The sequence below is a fragment of the Amphiura filiformis genome, chromosome 16 (assembly GCF_039555335.1).
Source record: "Amphiura filiformis chromosome 16, Afil_fr2py, whole genome shotgun sequence".
NCBI classification, from domain to species: Eukaryota; Metazoa; Echinodermata; class Ophiuroidea; order Amphilepidida; family Amphiuridae; genus Amphiura; species Amphiura filiformis.
The window spans coordinates 9,581,512-9,602,279 of record NC_092643.1 but is presented as its reverse complement, the minus strand read 5'-3'; the positions used below and the strand labels follow the sequence as shown (position 1 = coordinate 9,602,279).

Sequence of the window (20,768 nt, the reverse complement as noted above, 5' to 3'; positions counted from 1 at the left end):
CATCATCTGCAGTGTGACATGTTTCAGCCCATGATCCAGATTTGCAATGGTAATTAATAATATGTGACACGATCTGGTCCATGGGGGCCAAAGGAAGCATTTTTGAAAATTGAGTTACTGTAATTATTAGCATTATACATACAATAGGCTATCATTTACTGAAAACACCAAAGGTCTAGCATACTTAATTGGTTCTAAAGTTATGAAGTTTTTTGATGTCTATTTTCTTAAGTATTTTATTGTTTTCTCACTCCATATTTTTACCTTTATCTCAGTTTCAAATTTGCCGCCTTTGGCCCCCATGGGCAGATCGTGTCACATATCTGTTTGCAAATTTTAAAGTCACTGTATGGCCGCTTATAGGGGCATGGGCGGGTAATGGAACAAATATGGTACAAGTTGTTGTTTTTTACAACATGTCAATCTAAATTACCTGGGATTTTAATAACACAAAAGATTTGCCACTGATTACAGCAGCTCACACTCATCCCACACCAATTGAAGTGCACACATGAGTTTGTGCCTTATACTAACAGACCATTGCAAAATCTTTCCAAATTTGGATATTTTACTATAATACATTCCATATTCGTTTAGAGTGACCTTTATTTTTGCACAGGTAATTTTATCAATTGACATGATCACCGACTCAACACTATGCAGTTAGCAAGAGATCAATAATATTTAATTCCATTACCTATATCATACAATGGTCAAAATCCAATGCTCTTTAACCTTTTCCCAATGCTCCATTCATGCTCCAATATAATATGGAATCTATTATAGCAGTGATTTCTACTACAGGTCACATTTAGGGTATGATTGTAATGAAATTTTACACAAATTAGTTGACTGCTTCTTCTGAATTTACACTCGAGTGCTTTTACAGAAAAGCAAATTTTGGATCTGGCTGTCCCACATCAGCCTTGTCAGTCAAATATGGACAACAGGCTTTAGAATTTCATTACCAAAGCCAAGCCAAGAGTGAGAAAGAGAAGCCCGACATTACTTCAACACTTGGGATGAACGCATGCTCCATGTTTACTTCCATTTTCAGGACATGAAGTTAATCAATCGATATCCATTGCTTTTTCAAGTTGAAAAAAGTTCAACGCCGGAACTGCACAGACCAATCACTGCCTACCTACAGGGTTATTATTTTGCTAATTAATTTACTTTTCTGGATCATCAAATTTCGGAAGTGAATTAATTCAAAACAATAATTATCAATAGATGGCCAAAAAAGTATTTTGAATATTGTAATTCTCACCTGCAATCATGATCGCCATTATTAGTGTAAAAGAAAAAGCGACAACCGAAGCATGGCAGAATTCTGCCACTGCACATCACTTTTTAAGAACGATGGATGCATCGCAATCGTTCAACAATCGAATGTCAATTCAGCTTAAGGTCTATTATAATAGCATACATGTAGATTAAAGACTCTTTAAGAAATAGGATACAGGTAATTCCAGATGGTCAGGTGATTCCAGAAAATGTTCACTTTCTTGTTCCCAGCAATGAATGCAGCAGTATACCTGGCAAATAGAAAACAAAGATGTATTAATGGTTTGCATGGATTGAATGATAAACTGGACATTTATGTGAGATTTTTCAAGAAGACATCCTTATTTTTGTCAAAAAATGAGATTTTGTATGCAAATGCAATCCACCAATGCATTACATTTTATACAACTGCTTCAAGAAGAAGCAAAAACTATTTTCTTTTGGAAATATGTAAATAGTCCAGATCTGGATACTACATGTAATTCATGGTCGCTCAACTCCCTTTATGTTATCTGTGGTTCCTGGGTGCATAAAAAAGTCAATAATGATTAGAGTGGGCCCTTTGGTAATTCCTTACTTTACACAGATAATAAATTTAAAGTCCAACTACTTCCATCTTGAGTGGATAGGTGCATGGGGTCAGAGAATAATCTTTTTAAGGGGTTCGCTGATACAAAAATGTTTGATTTAGTCATGCGATTATTGCTACATGTAATAATACGCTTGCAATTTTGCTTATCAGAAAAGTGTTCGGTGAAATTATGCTGCTGATATGATTCAGCAGTTCATCTAAAATATGATTCATGAAAAAAATAAACTGGTTAGAAATCTCACACAGCCCCTGTAGAAAGATGTTTATGAGCCAAGAAAATAATTAATTTTCTAACAGAAGTATTGAAGCATCTGGCTTCATGACAAATTGCCCATCAATCTGTGTTCAAACATGCAAATAATGAACATACACACAATCACCCCCACACACCGTCATCATCCCTATATCTTCGTGTTAAAAATTGCTGTGATAGTACGATGAATCCTCACGTTTTTCAACAAATACGCATGGTGATTTTATTCGAGATAGGCTGTGCAACTCAGGCTAAGCATACAATTTGAGATTTTGAGCGCCTGCCACACTGTTTCTATTCTATGTTTTACGATTTTCGCATGATCAATATATGGCTGGCCGTAACCGCCTAAGCGTGGAGCTGCTACGCGTAGCTTACTTTTTGCTTCAGCGGAGCTAAATTGACCAATCATGTTAGATCTTTTCATTACGCGGAGCCAGTGGATGCATCCTCGTTCCAGAGAGAGAAAACTCTTGCCAAAATTAATGTTTACTATGGGGATTTTAAATTAATCGATTGTAAATAAACCACGACCAGTTGTACAGGATCAATACAATTGTTTGATTAGTGTATAGTCAATGTTACCTTGCTTGCATGTGTCATGTGTGTGGCGTGTTTGTTTGTTTGTTTGTCTACTGTGTCAGGCCAGGATCACTGACACCCACGGTACTGATACTCTCATACTATCACGGTGATCATATTGTTGAATGTTGTTGACTTAAAAATAATCATGATGCAGTCATGTCTACAGTAGAACTCACCACGACCTTTGAAGGACTTAAACCCTATTAAAAGCTATTAAACCAAGATAACACTCAATGAAAACGGCTCAACTATGTTACATCAGATCTTCTCTGGTTAAATACATACTGCACTTGTGTCTGTTTTACCTGTGCAATGAGCAATGAGCTGGTATTATAGTTTCAGTTGGGTGAACGATTATAAAGCTTAACATAAGGTAACAATACTGTGGGCTTTTGTTTACGAAATGAGACAATAGTCTGCTTATTGTTAACCAGCGTTCTTGAAAATGAGAAGCTTAATGACTTAACACGGTTTAGAAATAATTTCTTCATATTTTTTGGTACAAAAGTACCAATATTTCCAAACACCTAAATTATTAGCTAAAATTTAGGACATGTTACAAAACTATATTTTCTAGAATTTCAGAGAATACTTTAAATATTGGCGGTTATTTTTTACACAGTAGTAGCGTCAACTAGGCAATGGCCTATACTTCTAACATACACTATTTGTAGAGGTCACGCGTCAATGGTGAGCGCACTGAGTATTGTGTATAGGAAAAGCGGACAGTAACTACAGTATGTATGGCCTACTACTAGTATATAAAGTAAATCCGAACTGGTTTGCAGTTTGCTGAAGGTCGAATTCGCGCAAGTTATACAAATTAGCTCCCGGCGATACACTGCAGATCGCAGAACTGTGTGCATAGTTTACCACCACTCTGCCTAGCTATATAGTTATGTACAATACTGTATGAGTTTCTTATGAGTGCATGTCCATCTTAATAATAAGTCAGTTCGTACTTTTCATAAACTACTTTTTGAATCATAACTTTCGTGACCGAGGATATCTTGCAACTACGTGGCGCTTTCGTCTGGCAAATTCTTAATGAATAAATTCGCTTCACGTAATGAGTAAGTCGTACTTAATTAGTCAGTTTTACCTCCGAGTAATGAAAAACTCTAACATGATCATGATTGGTCAATTTGGCTCCACGGAGCAAAAAGTCAGCTACGCGTATATCCAGCTCCATGTTGTGGCGGTTGCGGCCTACCATATCAGTATCCCATATGATATTTCTATTGCAAGAAAATTTTATTTGTTGTCAGGTTTTATCTTAAATACACTAACTGGAAATTAAATACACTAATTAGTGAGGACCGGTATTTTGCTGTGGATATGTTTAACTGCAATTTGCGGGTAAAAATTTGAAATCCTGAGTAAAAATTTTGATCATATTCAACTCTTTGAGAAAAAATTTATATAAAAGAATGCATGTAAAATCCAGCTGCAATACAATGTACATTATTGACACACTATCACTCTCTTTATCTACGGCAATAATAGAATATCGATTTCAATCGAATTGAATCGATGCTCAGTTTTGAGTTTATAGTTGACTACTAAGCGACCTAAGCGATAAGCGATCGATTGCTAGCCAATCAGATAGAACTCCTTTTCTTTGCGTTCGGTGAAATACCAGTCGCCCGTCGCTCACCAACGGAGTATTAAATTTATATTTATCGAATAGGAAGTCGACACTGTGCCCCACCCCTCCCCAAAACACACCTACTTGCAAAGGCTGGTCAACACCGACCAAAGTTGGTTATCTGTTAACAAGGACTTTGTACACTTGAACTTGCACCAAAATAAGAAACCACTTGAAGTTTTTAAATCTAATCAAGTCCGGAAACTATACCAGCGTACATTCCGTACAAGACTTGGTCTTATACATTTCAATGCTGTTTGCAATATGATGGTGAGGATGTCTGCAGTTGGTGAGTGTCTGCGGTTGTCAGAGTGTATCCAGGTGTGTCCTCATTTGATGGTGTTTACAAACGCACACAAACACGCCTTACCTGTTGCTACAGACACATTGAGAGAATCAATCCCAGGATGCAATTCTCTTCCCGGCTCTATGGTAAGAAACTTGGAGCAAACAGTTCTCACTTTGGACCTCAGACCATATCCTTCATTACCTAGGGAAAACAAGAGAAGATAATATTATAGTCCACTTGGCTTTCTCGAGACAGTAGCGTCTCGAGGAAGCCAAGTGAACAATAGATGAATCCGATGAGCCACATTCCTACACCTCACTGGCGGCCATCCATCCATTGCGTGCAGCGTTTACCGCTCCTGTGACACAGTGCAAGTGCTATGCGGTCCGATGCGCTCGCGATAGTGGGCGTCTTGGATCGCAATCCAAACGAACTAAGTTAGTTTGGCGCGGATGGCCCCAACTATGGCCGACTTAATCCTGACCATCACTTGGCTCGTCGAAATCGTCTATAGGCAAATGATTTAAGTGGAACAAGAATAATTTAGTATCATCATCACTTTAATATTTGATGTCTGCAACTGCTCTCCGATGCACGATTGATTTTCGGGTTTCTAAAAGCAGTGTATACTTCAACTACAGTTCAACCTCTTTTATCAGCCAATGATGAAGCTAAATAAGCATTGATAGGCCAAGCATAGATAAGTAAATATTCTGAAAGTGAATTTACATAATTCTGCATTGAGGACACCTGCAGGTTTCTAAAATTGTATACTTCTACAGTTCAACCAAGCACTGGCTGCCAGAATCCAGAAAGTGAATTATATATAATTCTGCATTGAATATTGTAAGTATTAATATTGGAGCAAACAAAGTTTACTCAATTTGGGTGATAACACTGAAAGATGGTTCATGTATTTGAGTGCTGTATGCAATATTCAAGGCTTTCTAAATGCTTCTGAGCATAAAATTAGGGTGTCACAGCTTTAAAAACATGTTTTCTTATGAAGAACACAGTCAGTTGACAGAAAGGTCTGTATAAAAGAGGTTCGGATAAGGGAGGTTAGACTGTGCCAGTGCCTTGTACAGCTAGAGTGAGGCTGTGCTTTGTACAGCTAGAGTGACGCACATTGGTTTCCAACTACGTACTGCATGTAGGCAATGTACTGCATTTGTACTGTATGATTTTAAACTGTAGGTTCGTCCATCAAAAATAGGTATGTCTGGTTGACCAGATTTAAATTAAATCTTAATTTCAACATACCATATGAATGAGAGTCTACACAGTTTGTAAAACAAATAGGATGATTAAAATAAATATATTTAAACTTCATTTTGATTATTTCAATTCAGTTAATCAGTTTGCCAATTCTTACCGACAACTAACACTGTAGGTTTTGTGAGAGTAAACTGGTGACATGGGACATGTTCGATACCCTCTTGGTTTGCAGCAGCGAAGGTAGAACTGCAAGCACCAATCACCTGCCAGCCATGGGACGACATGCTCTGAAAATAATCAACAAAATATGGGAAGTAATGAAGTAAATTAGGAATTGGATTATTCCATTGAAATCTGCCATATTCTGTAAAAGAAAGAAAAGTCTTCCACAGAGCAAACTCAGAGAGAACAGACGCCACTAGTTTTCATGTCGTTCATGCAGGTCAAACCAAGCCCCTTATTTCGCTGATCCGTGCCGACCTTTCCCAGTTCCACACCAGCACTCTCGAACGCACCCAGCACCTTGACGCGTTCCCAACTGTCAATCACAGGGGGGTCAATCACCTCAAGCTTGAAAACTATATCTGAATAGACTATCGCCAAGTCTTATGTGAAGGGCATGAAAATTTAAGTTAATTCTCATGATTGAAAGAGTATTTTCTTGTATTCTTGGCCAGGATCGCGGGATTGTTGGTCGATTTGGTATATTTAATTACCTAAGTTCATGGATGGGCTGTTGGGTCAAGACAAGATTTCTAAAATTTTAACCACATACCTGTAAAACCAATGGTATATCATATGCAGCATACACCTCCAGTAATTCCATCACACCACTGCTAGCTTTACTCACCACAGGACTCAATGGACAACTGTGAAGGAAAAAAAATGTTTTGCTTTACTGATCATGGTTTATACTTTAAAAAACAGCTACAATTTAGTGGTTCTCAGGTTGCACGGTTCTCGGTGGTTGTGATCATAATATTCACAGAATATTAGTACGCCACTTTTATTTAAGATGTTACCTTTCCTCCTCAGGTTTATGTCCTCAAAATTTGAGCCCTAATCAAGTAATTAAAAATTGTACTCCAATGACCTTTGACCTTGAATGACCTCTGCTTGAATTTTAACAGGTTCCCCTTCCCCTCATGTTTATGTCCACCAAGTATGAGCTCAACTGGAACAATTTTAAGAGTTGAACCCTTATGACCTCAATTGACCTCTAGATGAACCTTAAATATCTCCACTCATCTGATGTCTGCTACCCAAGATTATTATCACCATGTTTGGTTGGCACAAATATGTTAGAAGCACAGATATGACCATTAACATTTTTGGAGCATAAACATTTTTGTCAGGTTCACATTTTTGCCACACATTTAAATCCATGCAACCATCCACTCCCAATGTGGACGCTGTTTAGGAATGCGTATGTCTGAATCCGTACTTAATCGACAAACTGAGGACATTTTCACCATTTTGTGTGGGACATTTTACCCAGCATACATGCATTTGCAGACCTCCTTGAACCAAGGACGGTACCCCGATGAGGAGAGGTCCCCAAATGTGAAAAATGGGTGTGTGTGTCCTCATTGGCAGGCATTTTCCCATGCAACCAAACAAAGATGGCTAACATGGTCCTCCCAGCAACTCCCATGCAACTCATTTCCTTCAATCAGAGGATTCAGGGCACATATTTTCAATTCTATTTTCATTAAAGGAGTATTTTGTGATCCTAGCATCCTCTTTTTTATGACATTTTTCAGAAAAAAGCTTATTAAAAAAATTTCAGTTGATTCCGATTTTTTGATTGCGAGTTGAACTTGCACATTATGCAGAGGTTGCCAGTGGAATAAAAATCTCAACTGTTTTTGAGAAAAATGGGGGATGATGCTGCGGATCATGAAATGCCCCTTTTACTGAATTTATTGGAGCAACTTACCTATTGCCAACACAAGTAATGACTCTATCAACTCCTAAAAAGTATGATGATCTTAGCACTGCACCAAAATTCATTGGGTCCTGGAAAATAAAGGTTAAACATCCGTATCACAATCTGTTATACCAGTACCTGAAATTATTTGTATTTTTTTTTCCTTTTTCCGTAAATGTTTTAAGTTATAAATTAGACAGAGGGCACTACATTTCACCAACTGCATTTAGCTGTGTCCTCATCCATCATCGTGCTTCTTTACATTTTTCATAAAAATAAATTGCTTCTTGCTTTGTATATAAAAAAAATATTTTGCTAATTTGCATTGTAGCTCATTGTATATTATCAATCAAATCAATCAATCTTTATTTTCATCAATCTCATACAAACATTATAGCATTATTATATACAATTATTGTGTATTAACAAGATTTGATGAAGGTAGGTACATCACAAAGCCGAGGCCTGATAAGGGATCAAATCAAAACTCGACCGCCGGTTGCCCGCCGGTTCCGGGCGGTTCCGTCCGGTTGGCAGAGGTCATTGGTATATGAATATTCAAGAATGCATGAGTAGCAACCGCCGGTTGGTTTAAGCACATAACCGGAGAGATTATAACAAAATGTCGATATGTTTATTTCAGCGATCACAATAGCGCATACTTGAAATTTCACGGTCACAATAGCCCATACTTGAAAGTACTACACGATGATCGATTGTTCTTAGTCGTGTATCTATTGGCTTGTCACCAAAGCAAATTAGTTTTGGAAATGATTTCTTGTTTATGGTTAAAATTGCTTGAATATGTCACCATTGTTTAGATCATTTAATTTCAGTTCAGAACAGTGTTTCAATGATTTCTATAGGTTAAGTAATTTAGAAGTTGTGAATTATTATTTTGTGAATCACATAGGCCTGTGTTGGTGATGCACAATTATCATTTATAAATTACTATAGGGTCATGTTTTTTGAGGTGGGACCCAATTGTGTCACATCTTGCTATTGGTCAAAAATCAACTCCTTTTTTGTATTTCTGATTATATTTCAAAAAGTTTTCACCCAAACTAGTAAAAGTATACATTTTTAGAAAGCATATATTGTCATGATTGCAAATCTGTAAAGTTTGAGTGGATATACAGGGTGTACCAAAAATATACAGGGTGATTCCATTGAAAAATACTGAAAAATTAAATTCCTTTACCACTCCAATATTTCTACATAGTATATTAAATTGAAAAATGAACTTGATATTTGGAATGTACACAGTTAGTCCTTTCATTAAATATATAGTTTGTACTATATTTAGTAAGCCCATTGTGTTATACAGGGTGTGAAAAAAGTTGTAAATTAAAATTTTTAATTTATGTAAAATTTCCCAAAGTGTCATTAAATTTGGAAAATATATTCAAAATAGTTTACAGAATTGCTATAATATCAAATTCAAATATCCAATTCCTATATAGGGTGTTCCAAAATCAATATACAGTGAATAATTAGTAACAAAGGTACATGTACATGAGGCGTATACATGCACACTTAGCCTACATCAATAAACTATTTAACAATAACCAAAGATCAGTATCTCATCAGAATAAATCCTTTGACTGTAATAATCTCCTTTGAGAAGATTTATTTTATATTTCAAAGATAAAACAATATTGAAATTTATTTCATATGCATGCATGCAAAATTAAAGCCCATTGTATTGTATGACACCCATTCCACTGCATTAATTAAAAAGCTTGTTAAATCCTTAATTACTATGTTTATTAAGATTAACTAGGCAATTATAGTTATAGAAAGTTAAAAATAAGATTAACATTATGCAAATGCATTTTTACTTCTCCTAGGCAACAAAGTGCATACATTTTATTAATGAACATCAACTTCCCATTGTAATTACACAGAGCTCCTCCGCTTCCGGCTCCTCCACTTCCGGCACCACCCCTGACTAATTAACTTAATTAAGCTGTTGTAATTAATTAATACATTTGTTTAATTGTATTTGTTATTAATTCATTAGATTAATAATTTATCTTCAAAATAAGACCAAAACCATTTGTTCATGATGAATTTTAGCAAAAATATAGGAATAAGTAGACAAAATGATTTAGCAAAATGTGACAGCACCACCTTTTTTAGGGTCCCAGTATAAAAAGCATGACCATAGGGCGATTTCACGAAAGGTCATTAGTTCAAATCTTCCTGCATAAATCACAAAAGAAATCCCCAGTTGAAGTGATATTGATTGACTCTATTTCGGCAACAACAATTCTATGATCCCACCACCGACACACCCCTAAACAAGCTAAAATCAGTCTTTTTGAATAAAACAAACACACTATCTGTGGTCATCTTATGACTCCCTACATTTTGGTTATCAAAATTTTATTACCCCTCCCCCCGTATATTTGGGACACCTCCCCCTCTTCCCAAGAAAATGATAGCCCAAAATGGGGTTGATTTTGGGTCTAAAATAGACCAAAGGGAAGATTTTGTCACAATATTTCTGTCGACTGGGCAGGGGAGGGGACTGACTTGCCACCCTGCCCCATGGCTAATCTCCATTGGTGCTGATGAAGGGCGCGGTGCCGATGGGTGATGGGATTGGCATATATTTTATGCATCTTGCAAAATCATTAGTTCTTTTTGCACATCACCTCAACGAGCCTGGCCAACATAATTATAGGCCCAATATACCGGCCTAATATGGCCTATATTACGAATAGTGTAGTTTTGTATCCCCCTCTCTCTCATGTGATCTCCCACTCTCTCTTCACCTTCTTTCTTCCCTTCTCTCTTCTTTTTTCTCTCTTTCCCCTTTCTTTCTTGCTTTCTTTTTTTTCTTTGAGTCTGTTTTGCTTTCTTTGTTTCGATTATAAACTAAGTTTATGAGAAATGTATTACCCTTGCGTTTTAAAACATACAGAATTCGAGATCGCGATTATTCCTTGAAATGAAACTTTAATATAGGCCTTGTCTAACCTGTCACGATGTAAAATAATTAGAAATGAATAGACCAAGCCTCTGCTTATATTTTATCAAAATAAAATTCTAAAAGTAGCTACATTGATTGAGAAGAACTCCGGGAAGGAAAATCGATTATTCCTATTGTACTAAATTTGAAAAGAAACCACTTGAAATCACTCCCCGCACTCACTTGATGATACCATCCGGCCATATGAACCAGGGTGTGACGACTGACCTCATTACTGTGTATATTTTAGAACCGGACGGAACCGCCCGGAACCGGCGGGCAACCGGCGGTCGAGTTTTGATTTCATCCCTAATGATGTACCACCTTTTAACTAACAAATAATTATAATTTAATCAAAACAACGAATATACACATAAACATAAATAAATAAACAAAGAACCCATCTTAATTTACCATAATACAATTTTAAGCACACAAATATTTTAGCAGTAGTGTAGTATCAAATAGTATAGTGAATAACATAGATTCAGCACAATATGAATTGTGACATTATTTGTTATCTTTTAGATACCTTAACATACTTGCATTATTGAATGATATAAATGAAATCGATAGATTGATTGCAACAAGTAAGTGAAATTAAAATGCCAAACATTTATCACTTCACACAAGAGCAACTAAGCCCAAAACATTATAAACCCACTCTCCTTGATTACATTATAAACATATCACATAAAGTAATTACAAGATAATAAATGAAAATCTATGTGTCAGTTTCAAAACTGAAATAGTACAAAGAAATTCAGTTTTGTTTTGCCAATTTTTATGCCTCATAACCTCATTTGTCAATATAATAGCCAAAGAAGGTGTTGCAATGTTTGTGATCATTTGAATGAAAAAGATGCATGTAAAGAATGTAATATAGCTTATCAGTGCCACCTTTGAATCTGCATCTTCTTCATTTAAGGAGTCACCATGGCATGGCTACAGATTTTAAGCTATCCAAATAAATGAGGTATCAAAATTTGCAGAACTAAACTGGGATTCGTTTTGCTATTTCAGTTTCAAAATTGGATACACAGATTTTGAGTTATTGTCTTGTGATAAAGATAAAGGTGGGTAAATTACTTTGTGCTGTGTTTAAGTTTCCATGTACGTGTATTCTTAAATTACCTTGACTTGATCCAATGCTAACCAAACAGGGTGATGCTGTGCACTCTCAGCCTGTTGCTGCTGCTGTTGATGGAAAGATTCTAATTGTGCACCTAACACATCCTCCCGATCCGAGAGTGTGAATACCTCCAATGGGCTGGTCTCCAAGCACACGCCCTACATGTAAAACACACATATTCAAACATTGTATGATTGATGTAATGTAAAATAAGCAGCACTTAATGCACAGGGTGTATTTCTGATAAAAATTTATGAAATAAAAATATTTATTCTTTGTGCCATGGCGCATAATAAACACAACCTATTACAAACCACATTTAACACTTCTCACCTGATGAGGACGCTGTCCTGTAAGTCTGTCCAACTCATTTCTATGCACAACTTTCATGTCAAATTGATTTTCCAATGCTGCAAGGATACTCCGTGCCTCATTCCTGTCCGACTCCTGGAAACTTGGTGTAATGAATGCCCGATGGATGACCCTCCTGGCTCTCTGTAATGCCAGCCAACACGGAGCGATTCCAAAGAGTATTTCATTACCGGCTGCTGGCACATCTTGCAAAATGCTGAAACATACAATTTGCCAAAGGCTGTTATTATCAATTGAAATCTACACATAATACTAACGGGCTGATAAATTAGGTGTTCATTCATATATTTTCATGACTAACCGGTTGTTTATGCCAGAGGGGCCGCTTGCCCCGTTCATACATACCAGCACATTTTGTTCATGGGTGTGATAAAACAAATAACAAAAAACTACCAGTAAAAAACATGATTTTCCTTCATTTTCCCTACCCGGCGATCTCACATCCGGGACACCAGGCATAAATGTTGCTTATGCCCAGCTCTCGACCAATCATGCACGCTGTTACATAGCGTGTATGTATGAACAACTTGTTTTCTATTCAACAATATATCTTGAATATCTAATAAGTAAATTACTGTCCCGATTCCCACAATGTATTGTCACGCAAAGTCATGCCACCAGCATTTCTCTCCAATACTGATTGCTTGGGATGGGGAATGGTGGCATAAGAGTCTCTGCTACACATGGCAATCTTCTCAGACTTGCCTCTATATTATCAATATCAGAGCTGCCAACATTGCAATATGTAAATGCAGAAGATTTCTGTCAAGTGTAAAAAAAGCTTAGGATGTGGCGCTCTCGCACCAAGGGAGGCGGCCCTGCGACCTGCGTGGGATCAGCGCCCAAAAGCTCCTGGATGTTAGCTTCCAAGGCTACTCAAACTTTTTTTGCAAAAGGACAGGACAGTGTATAATTGATTTGATTTTGATTTTTTAGCCAGATGGCTGTAAATGCAGAAGATTTAGCCAGATGGCCGCAAATGCAGAAGATTTAACGTTTTGCAGAAGATTGTCAGCAAATGAGGAAGTCTTCTGCAGGATCAAGAAGGGTTGGCAGCTCTGCAATATGGAACCAATTTGAAAAATAGTTTGCAAACTATTTTCTTTTTCCCTTGATTGTCTGTTTTATTCCTATCTAACAAAAGTTCCCATGAAGTCACCCCATGAATGTCGCCAACAGAGGTAAAGTATTTCCCACTTTAATCTCATATTTTCTTTTATTCCCAATATCTTTGCCTTTTTCAAAAAGGAACACCAGAAAAATTGAAAGATACCTTCTCTTTTCATGTTGCTTTTTCCTCTTCTCCATCCTTTTGGACTCCTGCCTTTTCTTCCAACCTTCATTTCCAAACTCCTGCTTTGATCTCCTTTGAGAGGTCCACTCCTCATCAACTTGTAGCAAATCGTCGGAATCTCCATGTTCAATCACACTGGACGACGTGGATGGTGATGATGTTCTATGTGCTTTGTTTTCGCCCATGTTCCCAGACTCATCTCCATCAACAGACTTTTCTGCAAACCAGGAATCATCTACCCACTGTCGTTCAGTCTCCGGTGACAAATCATGCCTCCCTCTTTTTTCTTTCCAACCACTTTTCTCATTTCTAGATCTTCTTTGAGTTGTTTTGTCACGTGGCAAATCATCCGATTTAGGAAACGGAAATGCGTTTGACTCTTTTGGTACTGTTATTCTTCTTGCTTCACTTGAGGCATCCATAGTTCTTGACATGTTCTTACCGTCATCATCACTTTGAGTTACCCAAGGATTATCAACCCATTGTTGCTTATACCCTTTCGTTTCCTCTCTCTTCTGTGGCAACTTTTGTCTTGACACACTGCTGTCATCTTGAGTCCCCCAAGACTTATCAATCCATTGCTGCTTATCCTCTCTCCTTTCCTCTCTCTTCTGTGGCAACTTTTGTCTTGACACACTGCTGTCATCTTGAGCCCTATGAATCCATTGTCGTTTATCCCCTCTCATTTTCTCATATCTATTCTGCTGCGAATTTTGTCTTTTAGTTCTTTCCATTTCCATATAATCCCTATCACTACTTTCATCCAATTGTGTATCTACTGATGAAGACCTGTTTGGTTTTCTCTTTTTCATTTCATCATTATACATGTACACCTCATTATCATAATCCTCATCCTCAGCAAACCACAACTGTTCACTGCTCTCATTAATCAAAAGATCAACTTGACCTCCATCTTTCTTTGAGGTCAAGTTACTTTGTCTGTCCATAATATAGGTACCAGTCAGACCAACGTCTTTGGAGACTAGTTCCCTCTCCCTTTGTTCATCGCTCCCTGCTTGATGACCATCTAATCTGGATGCTTTCACCAGGACAGAGGAAGGACTTCTGAGACCTCTTGGTACTTTGAGTCTGGGTGATGAGTGAAACTTGTGAATCAAAGTAAACCTCTGCAGCCAACATGATGGTGAGGTTCTATCGATGTGTTGTAATATGCTGGCAAACTGTGGTTTGTAGAGTATGAACAATGCACGGGTTGACCTCCCCTGTCCCTGACAGATGATGCGTATAGAAGTACCCAAAGCCATGGTCATGTCATCAACATCGAGTTCTTGATCAGTTCATTATGAAATTGTATGTGCTCATCTAAAAATTTAAAAACAGATAGAGAAAACTTCAAAAGGTTTTTGATTGGTAAATCCAGTGAAAAAGGTAACTCATGACTTTAGCTTTTGCCAACTGTGCTGACAGCTTGACCACAATTGACTTGGTCTCCCCCCCCCCCCCCCGACTGCTTGTTGACATTTCCTGGAAGTACATGCATGTATGTGATCAAGAGAAATGATACCTTCATCACAGTTGATTGCTTTGGTCCTCTGTTGCTTCCCTTATTCTTCTGGTGATTGCATTAAAGCCATAATGTGTGATTTGCTCCACAGCAACACCCTCAATTTTTCGCAAATATCTACTTTTTTTGGTAGTGGTGTACTAAAATACCACATGAAATGCTAAGCATGAAGTACTTCAATTAAAGTAAAATATAAGTTTTTATATTAAATCCGAAGATCTTTGCAGTTTTATTCAAAGCACCAATCAAGTGCTTGCTAACACATCTTGTGAATGTCAGCTCATAATTCTATCAATGAATCAGTGACGTATAAATTGTGTGCATATCGCTATTCACTGTACATCATATAATATACTCTGGGTGGCTGCTCCATGCACTATGATAGAAGAGCTGATACAAGCATTGTATGTGCTGGAATTAAATAGCAAATTTTCTTCATTTTACCTCATTTGTATTCTTTATGCAAATCACACATTATTGCTTTAAAAGTCAATTGTGATCAAGCCATCAGCACAGATGGTGAAAGTGCAAGTTGTAAGTTTATTTATTTTGTTCGAATTATTCATCCAATATATATGGTGTGATCAATAGTAGAGGACCAGCCTGTAGAATCCGTGACTAAATCATAGAACAAAAGTTTGAGAGTCATTTTTGGATCTTTGATTGATTCTGAATAAATTTAGCTTGGGCTCACCTCCTGAAACATCCGGGCATTCCGGGGAGGGGTCAATCAAGGTTACATGGGGGTCAAATTTTCAGAATGCTCCAATTATGTCAAGTATTATATCAAATTACTCGTATGGTTATGAGGATTCAAAAAAATGTATGTCAGACCTTTCAAGATGGCACTATGACGAAAAACGTTCAAAGGTCAACAACCTTTTTGAATTCTGATCATAGTTAACAAAATAACAACGTCCGATTTTGGTGACGTGGTCATTCATGGTGGTGATGAACAGCATCATGAACTATAATATTTTGCAGTACCGGTACCGGTAAACCTTTACATGTTTAACAAGCGTGACTGTACCGTGTACTGTGATGTTGCAAATTCGGAGCTAAGGGGGCTGGCATTTTCTTCGGAAGGGGGGGTCCCAAATATGACGGTGACCGGAGAAATTTCTTTATGACCTCCCCATCTTGGGTCGAAAATTTTTATGACCCCCCCCCTTCCACCTACACAGACTCAAGACAAATTATTTATTGCCGGAACTAAGGCGAGGAGCACACCAAAACTAAGAGCGAAGAACGTGCATGGAGCGCGTTAAAATGTTTATTGCAAGTGTAAAGAAGGCGCTAAAAAGTTTGCATACAAAATGTAGATGGTACGCACATTTCGATTATGAAGTTAAAGAATGCGCGCGTAGTGCGCTAAAATTTTAGTCTGAAAATTCTATGACCCCCGTATTTTTAGAACCCCCCTTCCGACGAAAATGCCAGCCCCCTAACAACACGTACGGTGCACAGTTCATTCATAAATTTCCACTCGGCAACAGCAGATCACCTCAGCAGCCAATCAGAGACAAGAGTTTTATTGCAATTGATAATAGGAAATTGACTGGAAAATTGAGATATTCAAATTAGCATATATCTTTGCAGCCTAGACTGGAAACGCCATTTTGGATGTCAATGGGAAATACACACTTAACAATTTGCGCAGGTCAGAAATTTGGAAAAAATCCTTTAAAATTTCATCAGTTGTCTATATAAAAGTGGTACCAACCTTATTGTGCTTGCTAATTTAAGACTCAGTTGAAACAAAATTAAGGATCAAATGCATTTTAGTGTCGAAAAAGGCAAAATTATCGTCAAAGTTCTGCACTCTTTGAAGGGTTCAGAATTCGAATCGGAATAAAAATCAGTGTTGTAGTCCTCGAGTACTGTCCTCGGCCTCAAGGACTCCTTGAGGATAGGTTTTGAAGTCCTTGGTCCTCGGACATGTAGTCCTTGACCTCGGACGTGTAGTCCTTGGCCTTGGCCTTGGTCAGATTATGTTTGTATAAAAAGTCGTTAAAACATCGGTCAAAGTTGATCTTTAAGGATTTAATATAAAATTTCAGTATTTTCTGAAGCAGGCCTACAATATTGAAATTTTACAGTGGTTGCTTCAAAATGATTTAAAATCAATATAGTACTTGCAACCTGTAATTTGTAAGTTAATTTTGTCATTGTTTGTAAGCAGCTGATTCTTTTTTATTTGAAAATCAAGCAAGTCCTAATTATTATTTTTTTTCGTGCCAAAAAGGTACGAAGAAAATATCCTAGCATTGTCGCACCCCCATCCACCATAGCGATGGCACTGTATCCTATGCATACAGGTTGAGTTTTTGATAATTGACACTTGCGTTAGAGGGGAGGGTGGAGGGGGTTAGCGTTCTAGCGAAAGGACTTCCGTTTATAGGACTTCATCAAACTTTTGGGTTGTTCTCTAAGACTAAGAAACAAATCGATATAATGAACAAGTTGGGTTTTGTTGGTTGAAACTAGGATAAAGAGTTCATTTTAAGCATGTTTATTTTATAAAGTTCTATAGATATGCTTACTGTGCAGCGTTATTTAAAGTGCATATAGACCACTTGACATGTGACGTCATTGCCCGGCAGTATGCGCATGCATTATGGCACTTTCCATTGTTCTTTGCGCTGCAGTGTGCTTGCGCATCGTAGTTTGCTCAGGGCATGTGTATTTTAAATCTCCCACCACATTTCAGATAGCACAAAAAGCCATTGAACAGTGAAGCGGTTCGTTCGAGCATATCGAAAGACCAATCCCTCGCCTTTGTTGATAAACAAGTGGTCTATAAAATTGCCTTATGTTGACGACAATATGACCCCCCCCTTGGCCTTGGCCTCGGAGACAAAAGTCCTTGGCCTCGGAGGGTTGTCCTTGGCCTCGGACACCATGTCCTTGGCCTTGGCCTCGGACACCAAGTCCTTGGCCTTGGGTGCTTTAGTATGCACGTATGGAAGTATCCTGATTATGATGAATTAGCCAAAAACTGCTACGCAAAATTTTTAAACGAATTCGTACCCTGCGGCCTTGGGCTCGGACATGAGGTCCTCGACTAGTACAACACTGAATTAAAAATATCTGATCTTTGCAATCAAAAACACAAACATTGACAAAAGACATTATTGCCAAACAATATAGAATAGAAAATTTGACGTCAACTTCTCAAAATATTGGAGGAATATCATGCTCACCAAACATTGGTTGGTAAAGTATGCAATCCAACAATTCCCATTCACCATGCATTGGGAAAGTGCATAAACCCCACAATTGCAGCCACATGACGTATGACTTTCATTTATGGCTCATAAGTTTTCTTTCATTTAGCTCTTTTACAATATGAGACTCGTTTGATGAGAATTTTAAAAAAGTTCAATTTTTTTAATATAATTATGTCAGTATGATTGGTATAAATAAGGCATGAATACTATTTGGTAAGCTTACCTCGAACTTGTTAGAAATACGTACTCTAGACAAGACAAGAAAACACTGATGCTGAATTTGAAACAAAACTATCATATAACATACATAAACTATCATGGTAACATAAAACAGTGCATTCTTCAATCCAATGTATCCCTTTTTACCTTTCAAAATATAGGAAAAGTAAATTCGGAATTCGAGCATGTGGTGACGGCCGATGACAGCAACATTAGAGGCGCACACCACTAAAAGGTAGGGACATCAGGAATAATAGACAAAGGGATAGGCAGGGGGGGACGGAGGATTTCTTGATGACTGGCAACCCTTTATTTATTCCCTGGTCCTAATCGATAATCGTGATCAGATTTTGCCAGGCCGGTCTGGATCGGAAAAACTTTGGTAAAAACGCCGCCATTTTGTCATCGGAAAACACAGTTTTTAAATTCCAAAAAAAGTCAACATTGCCTGATGTTCATGACTTAAAACTTCGTGTATGTAAAGATTTTCGGACTTAGATCATAATGGGCACACCGCAACTCTTTGATTTTGAGAGATTTTGCCCATAAAAGGTCGTCAAATCACTGCAGAAAGCGAACCGGCAACTGACAATTTTCGTATGCAACACACGCAACATGCATACCCTGTCGAGCCACTCGGGTCGAGCTGTCAATGGTGACTTTCCATTTCCAGTACGGTTTACGTTTACGTCGATACTCAGTAGGATCCTTTCAGGACGTAATGCCGGCCAAGGGTGCAGAAATGTACACATTATTTTATGCCATGGATTGTGTGTAAAGTTAAAGTTGAGATAACTGCAAGAGTTCATGTACTAATCGGACATGTCAGAAGAAAAACACTAGTCACTACGCCGTGCATTGGCAATGTTTGCACACCAGCACTGCAATGAATAGTACGAATACAGGACACTTCGCCCACAATGCACTTCGCCTACACGCCATTTCGCCTACGTGCCATCTCGCCCCCTAATTAGCTATTGCGGCAATGCAACGCAATGGCATTGTGGATGTATACGATCGATGCGCACAGGATGTGTGTGTATTCAGATCGTACTATCAATGATGTATTCATTAAATCGCCCCCATTGAATGGACGACAATAGTGACCACGTCCTGTTGTAGTCTTGAGAATAACCCGGTGTCGATAGGTGATGATTGTTTTTGATGATGGTGCTGTGGTGCTGTTGAAGTTTTGTTTGTTTTATTTTGTCTGTATCAATTAATATTATGTCTGTCTGTATTTTGTACTGTTTCCTTTTGATTTTGTTTATTTGGTATTGTTTTCTGACATGTTTGGGGGTTGGGCTTTTTTCTTTTTTTTTTTTTTTTGTATGCTTTTCTTTGTTCTTGTTTTCTTTTAGATTTAGGCCTTTTTGTTCTATTTTTATGTTTGTTTTTCTACTTTTTGTTATGTGTTATGTTATTGTTTTGTTATGTGGTTCTACTTTTTTTAAATATTTTCAGTCACAATTTTGTTTTACTTTTATTCGCCTCTTTTATTTGGTCTGTTTTTAAGTTTTACTGCATGTGTTCTTAACTTCTTATTATTATATTGCCACTTTGGATGGATTTCCCGGGGGATTTCCGTGGTTCCTGGTGGGTTGTTGTTGGCATCTGAGTCTGACTCGCAGTAGGTCCTATCTGATCGGTATGGTTTGGGTCCAAGTTGGTCTTTTATAATTTTCCTTTAGCTCCCGCCCGATAATAATATATATATGATCGGCGAGCTAATACACAGATTGTAGGCGCTGGAATGAAATAGCAAATTTCTTCGTTTTAAATTTACCTCATTTGTTTGGCTCGAAATTAAAAGGGGATAATGCGATCAGTACGAGCTAATATATAAGAGCTATCAGTGAACTATCATTTAAATAGGAAGCTATTTTTTATGCAAATCACACATTATTGAAGGACCACTTCGTATGAAATGGGAATGTTTTGTGTAAGAAAATAATGTAACAACAAAGAAAATTAGTAATTACATAAATATAACATATTATTGTCTTTCTCGTGTGCCCACGGACAAACGAAGTATAAAACGAATTTAAAAATATGCATTAATATTGTACTAGTCATATATTATAATGTTAGAGATGCTTTTGTATTTGTGTTGTGTATGTTGTTTTTTATTCTTTCTATCTTTTTTTTTCTCAAGTTATTTGTGTTTTGTCCTGTTTAATATAAATGCAAAAATGAATAATAATAAAAAAGGACCAC

General features: G+C 37.4%; 1 protein-coding gene across 2 annotated transcripts; it reads right to left on the bottom strand.

The window, feature by feature from the left end:
• Window positions 1-1,462: 1,462 nt before the first annotated feature.
• Window positions 1,463-18,785, bottom strand: LOC140136495 (uncharacterized). Of its 2 annotated transcripts, none has more exons than XM_072158209.1 (9): window positions 18,699-18,785; window positions 13,557-14,900; window positions 12,245-12,479; window positions 11,914-12,069; window positions 7,812-7,891; window positions 6,648-6,741; window positions 6,030-6,159; window positions 4,736-4,855; window positions 1,463-1,538 (listed from the first exon to the last, which is right to left on the bottom strand). In XM_072158209.1, exons 2-9 carry the CDS (start codon window positions 14,846-14,848, stop codon window positions 1,501-1,503), a joined length of 2,145 nt encoding a protein of 714 aa, XP_072014310.1. In that variant the 5' UTR covers window positions 14,849-14,900; window positions 18,699-18,785; the 3' UTR covers window positions 1,463-1,500. The 2 variants fall into 2 exon arrangements, with proteins under 2 accessions (XP_072014310.1, XP_072014311.1); XM_072158210.1 differs by having other exon boundaries at window positions 18,556-18,743.
• Window positions 18,786-20,768: the final 1,983 nt, after the last annotated feature.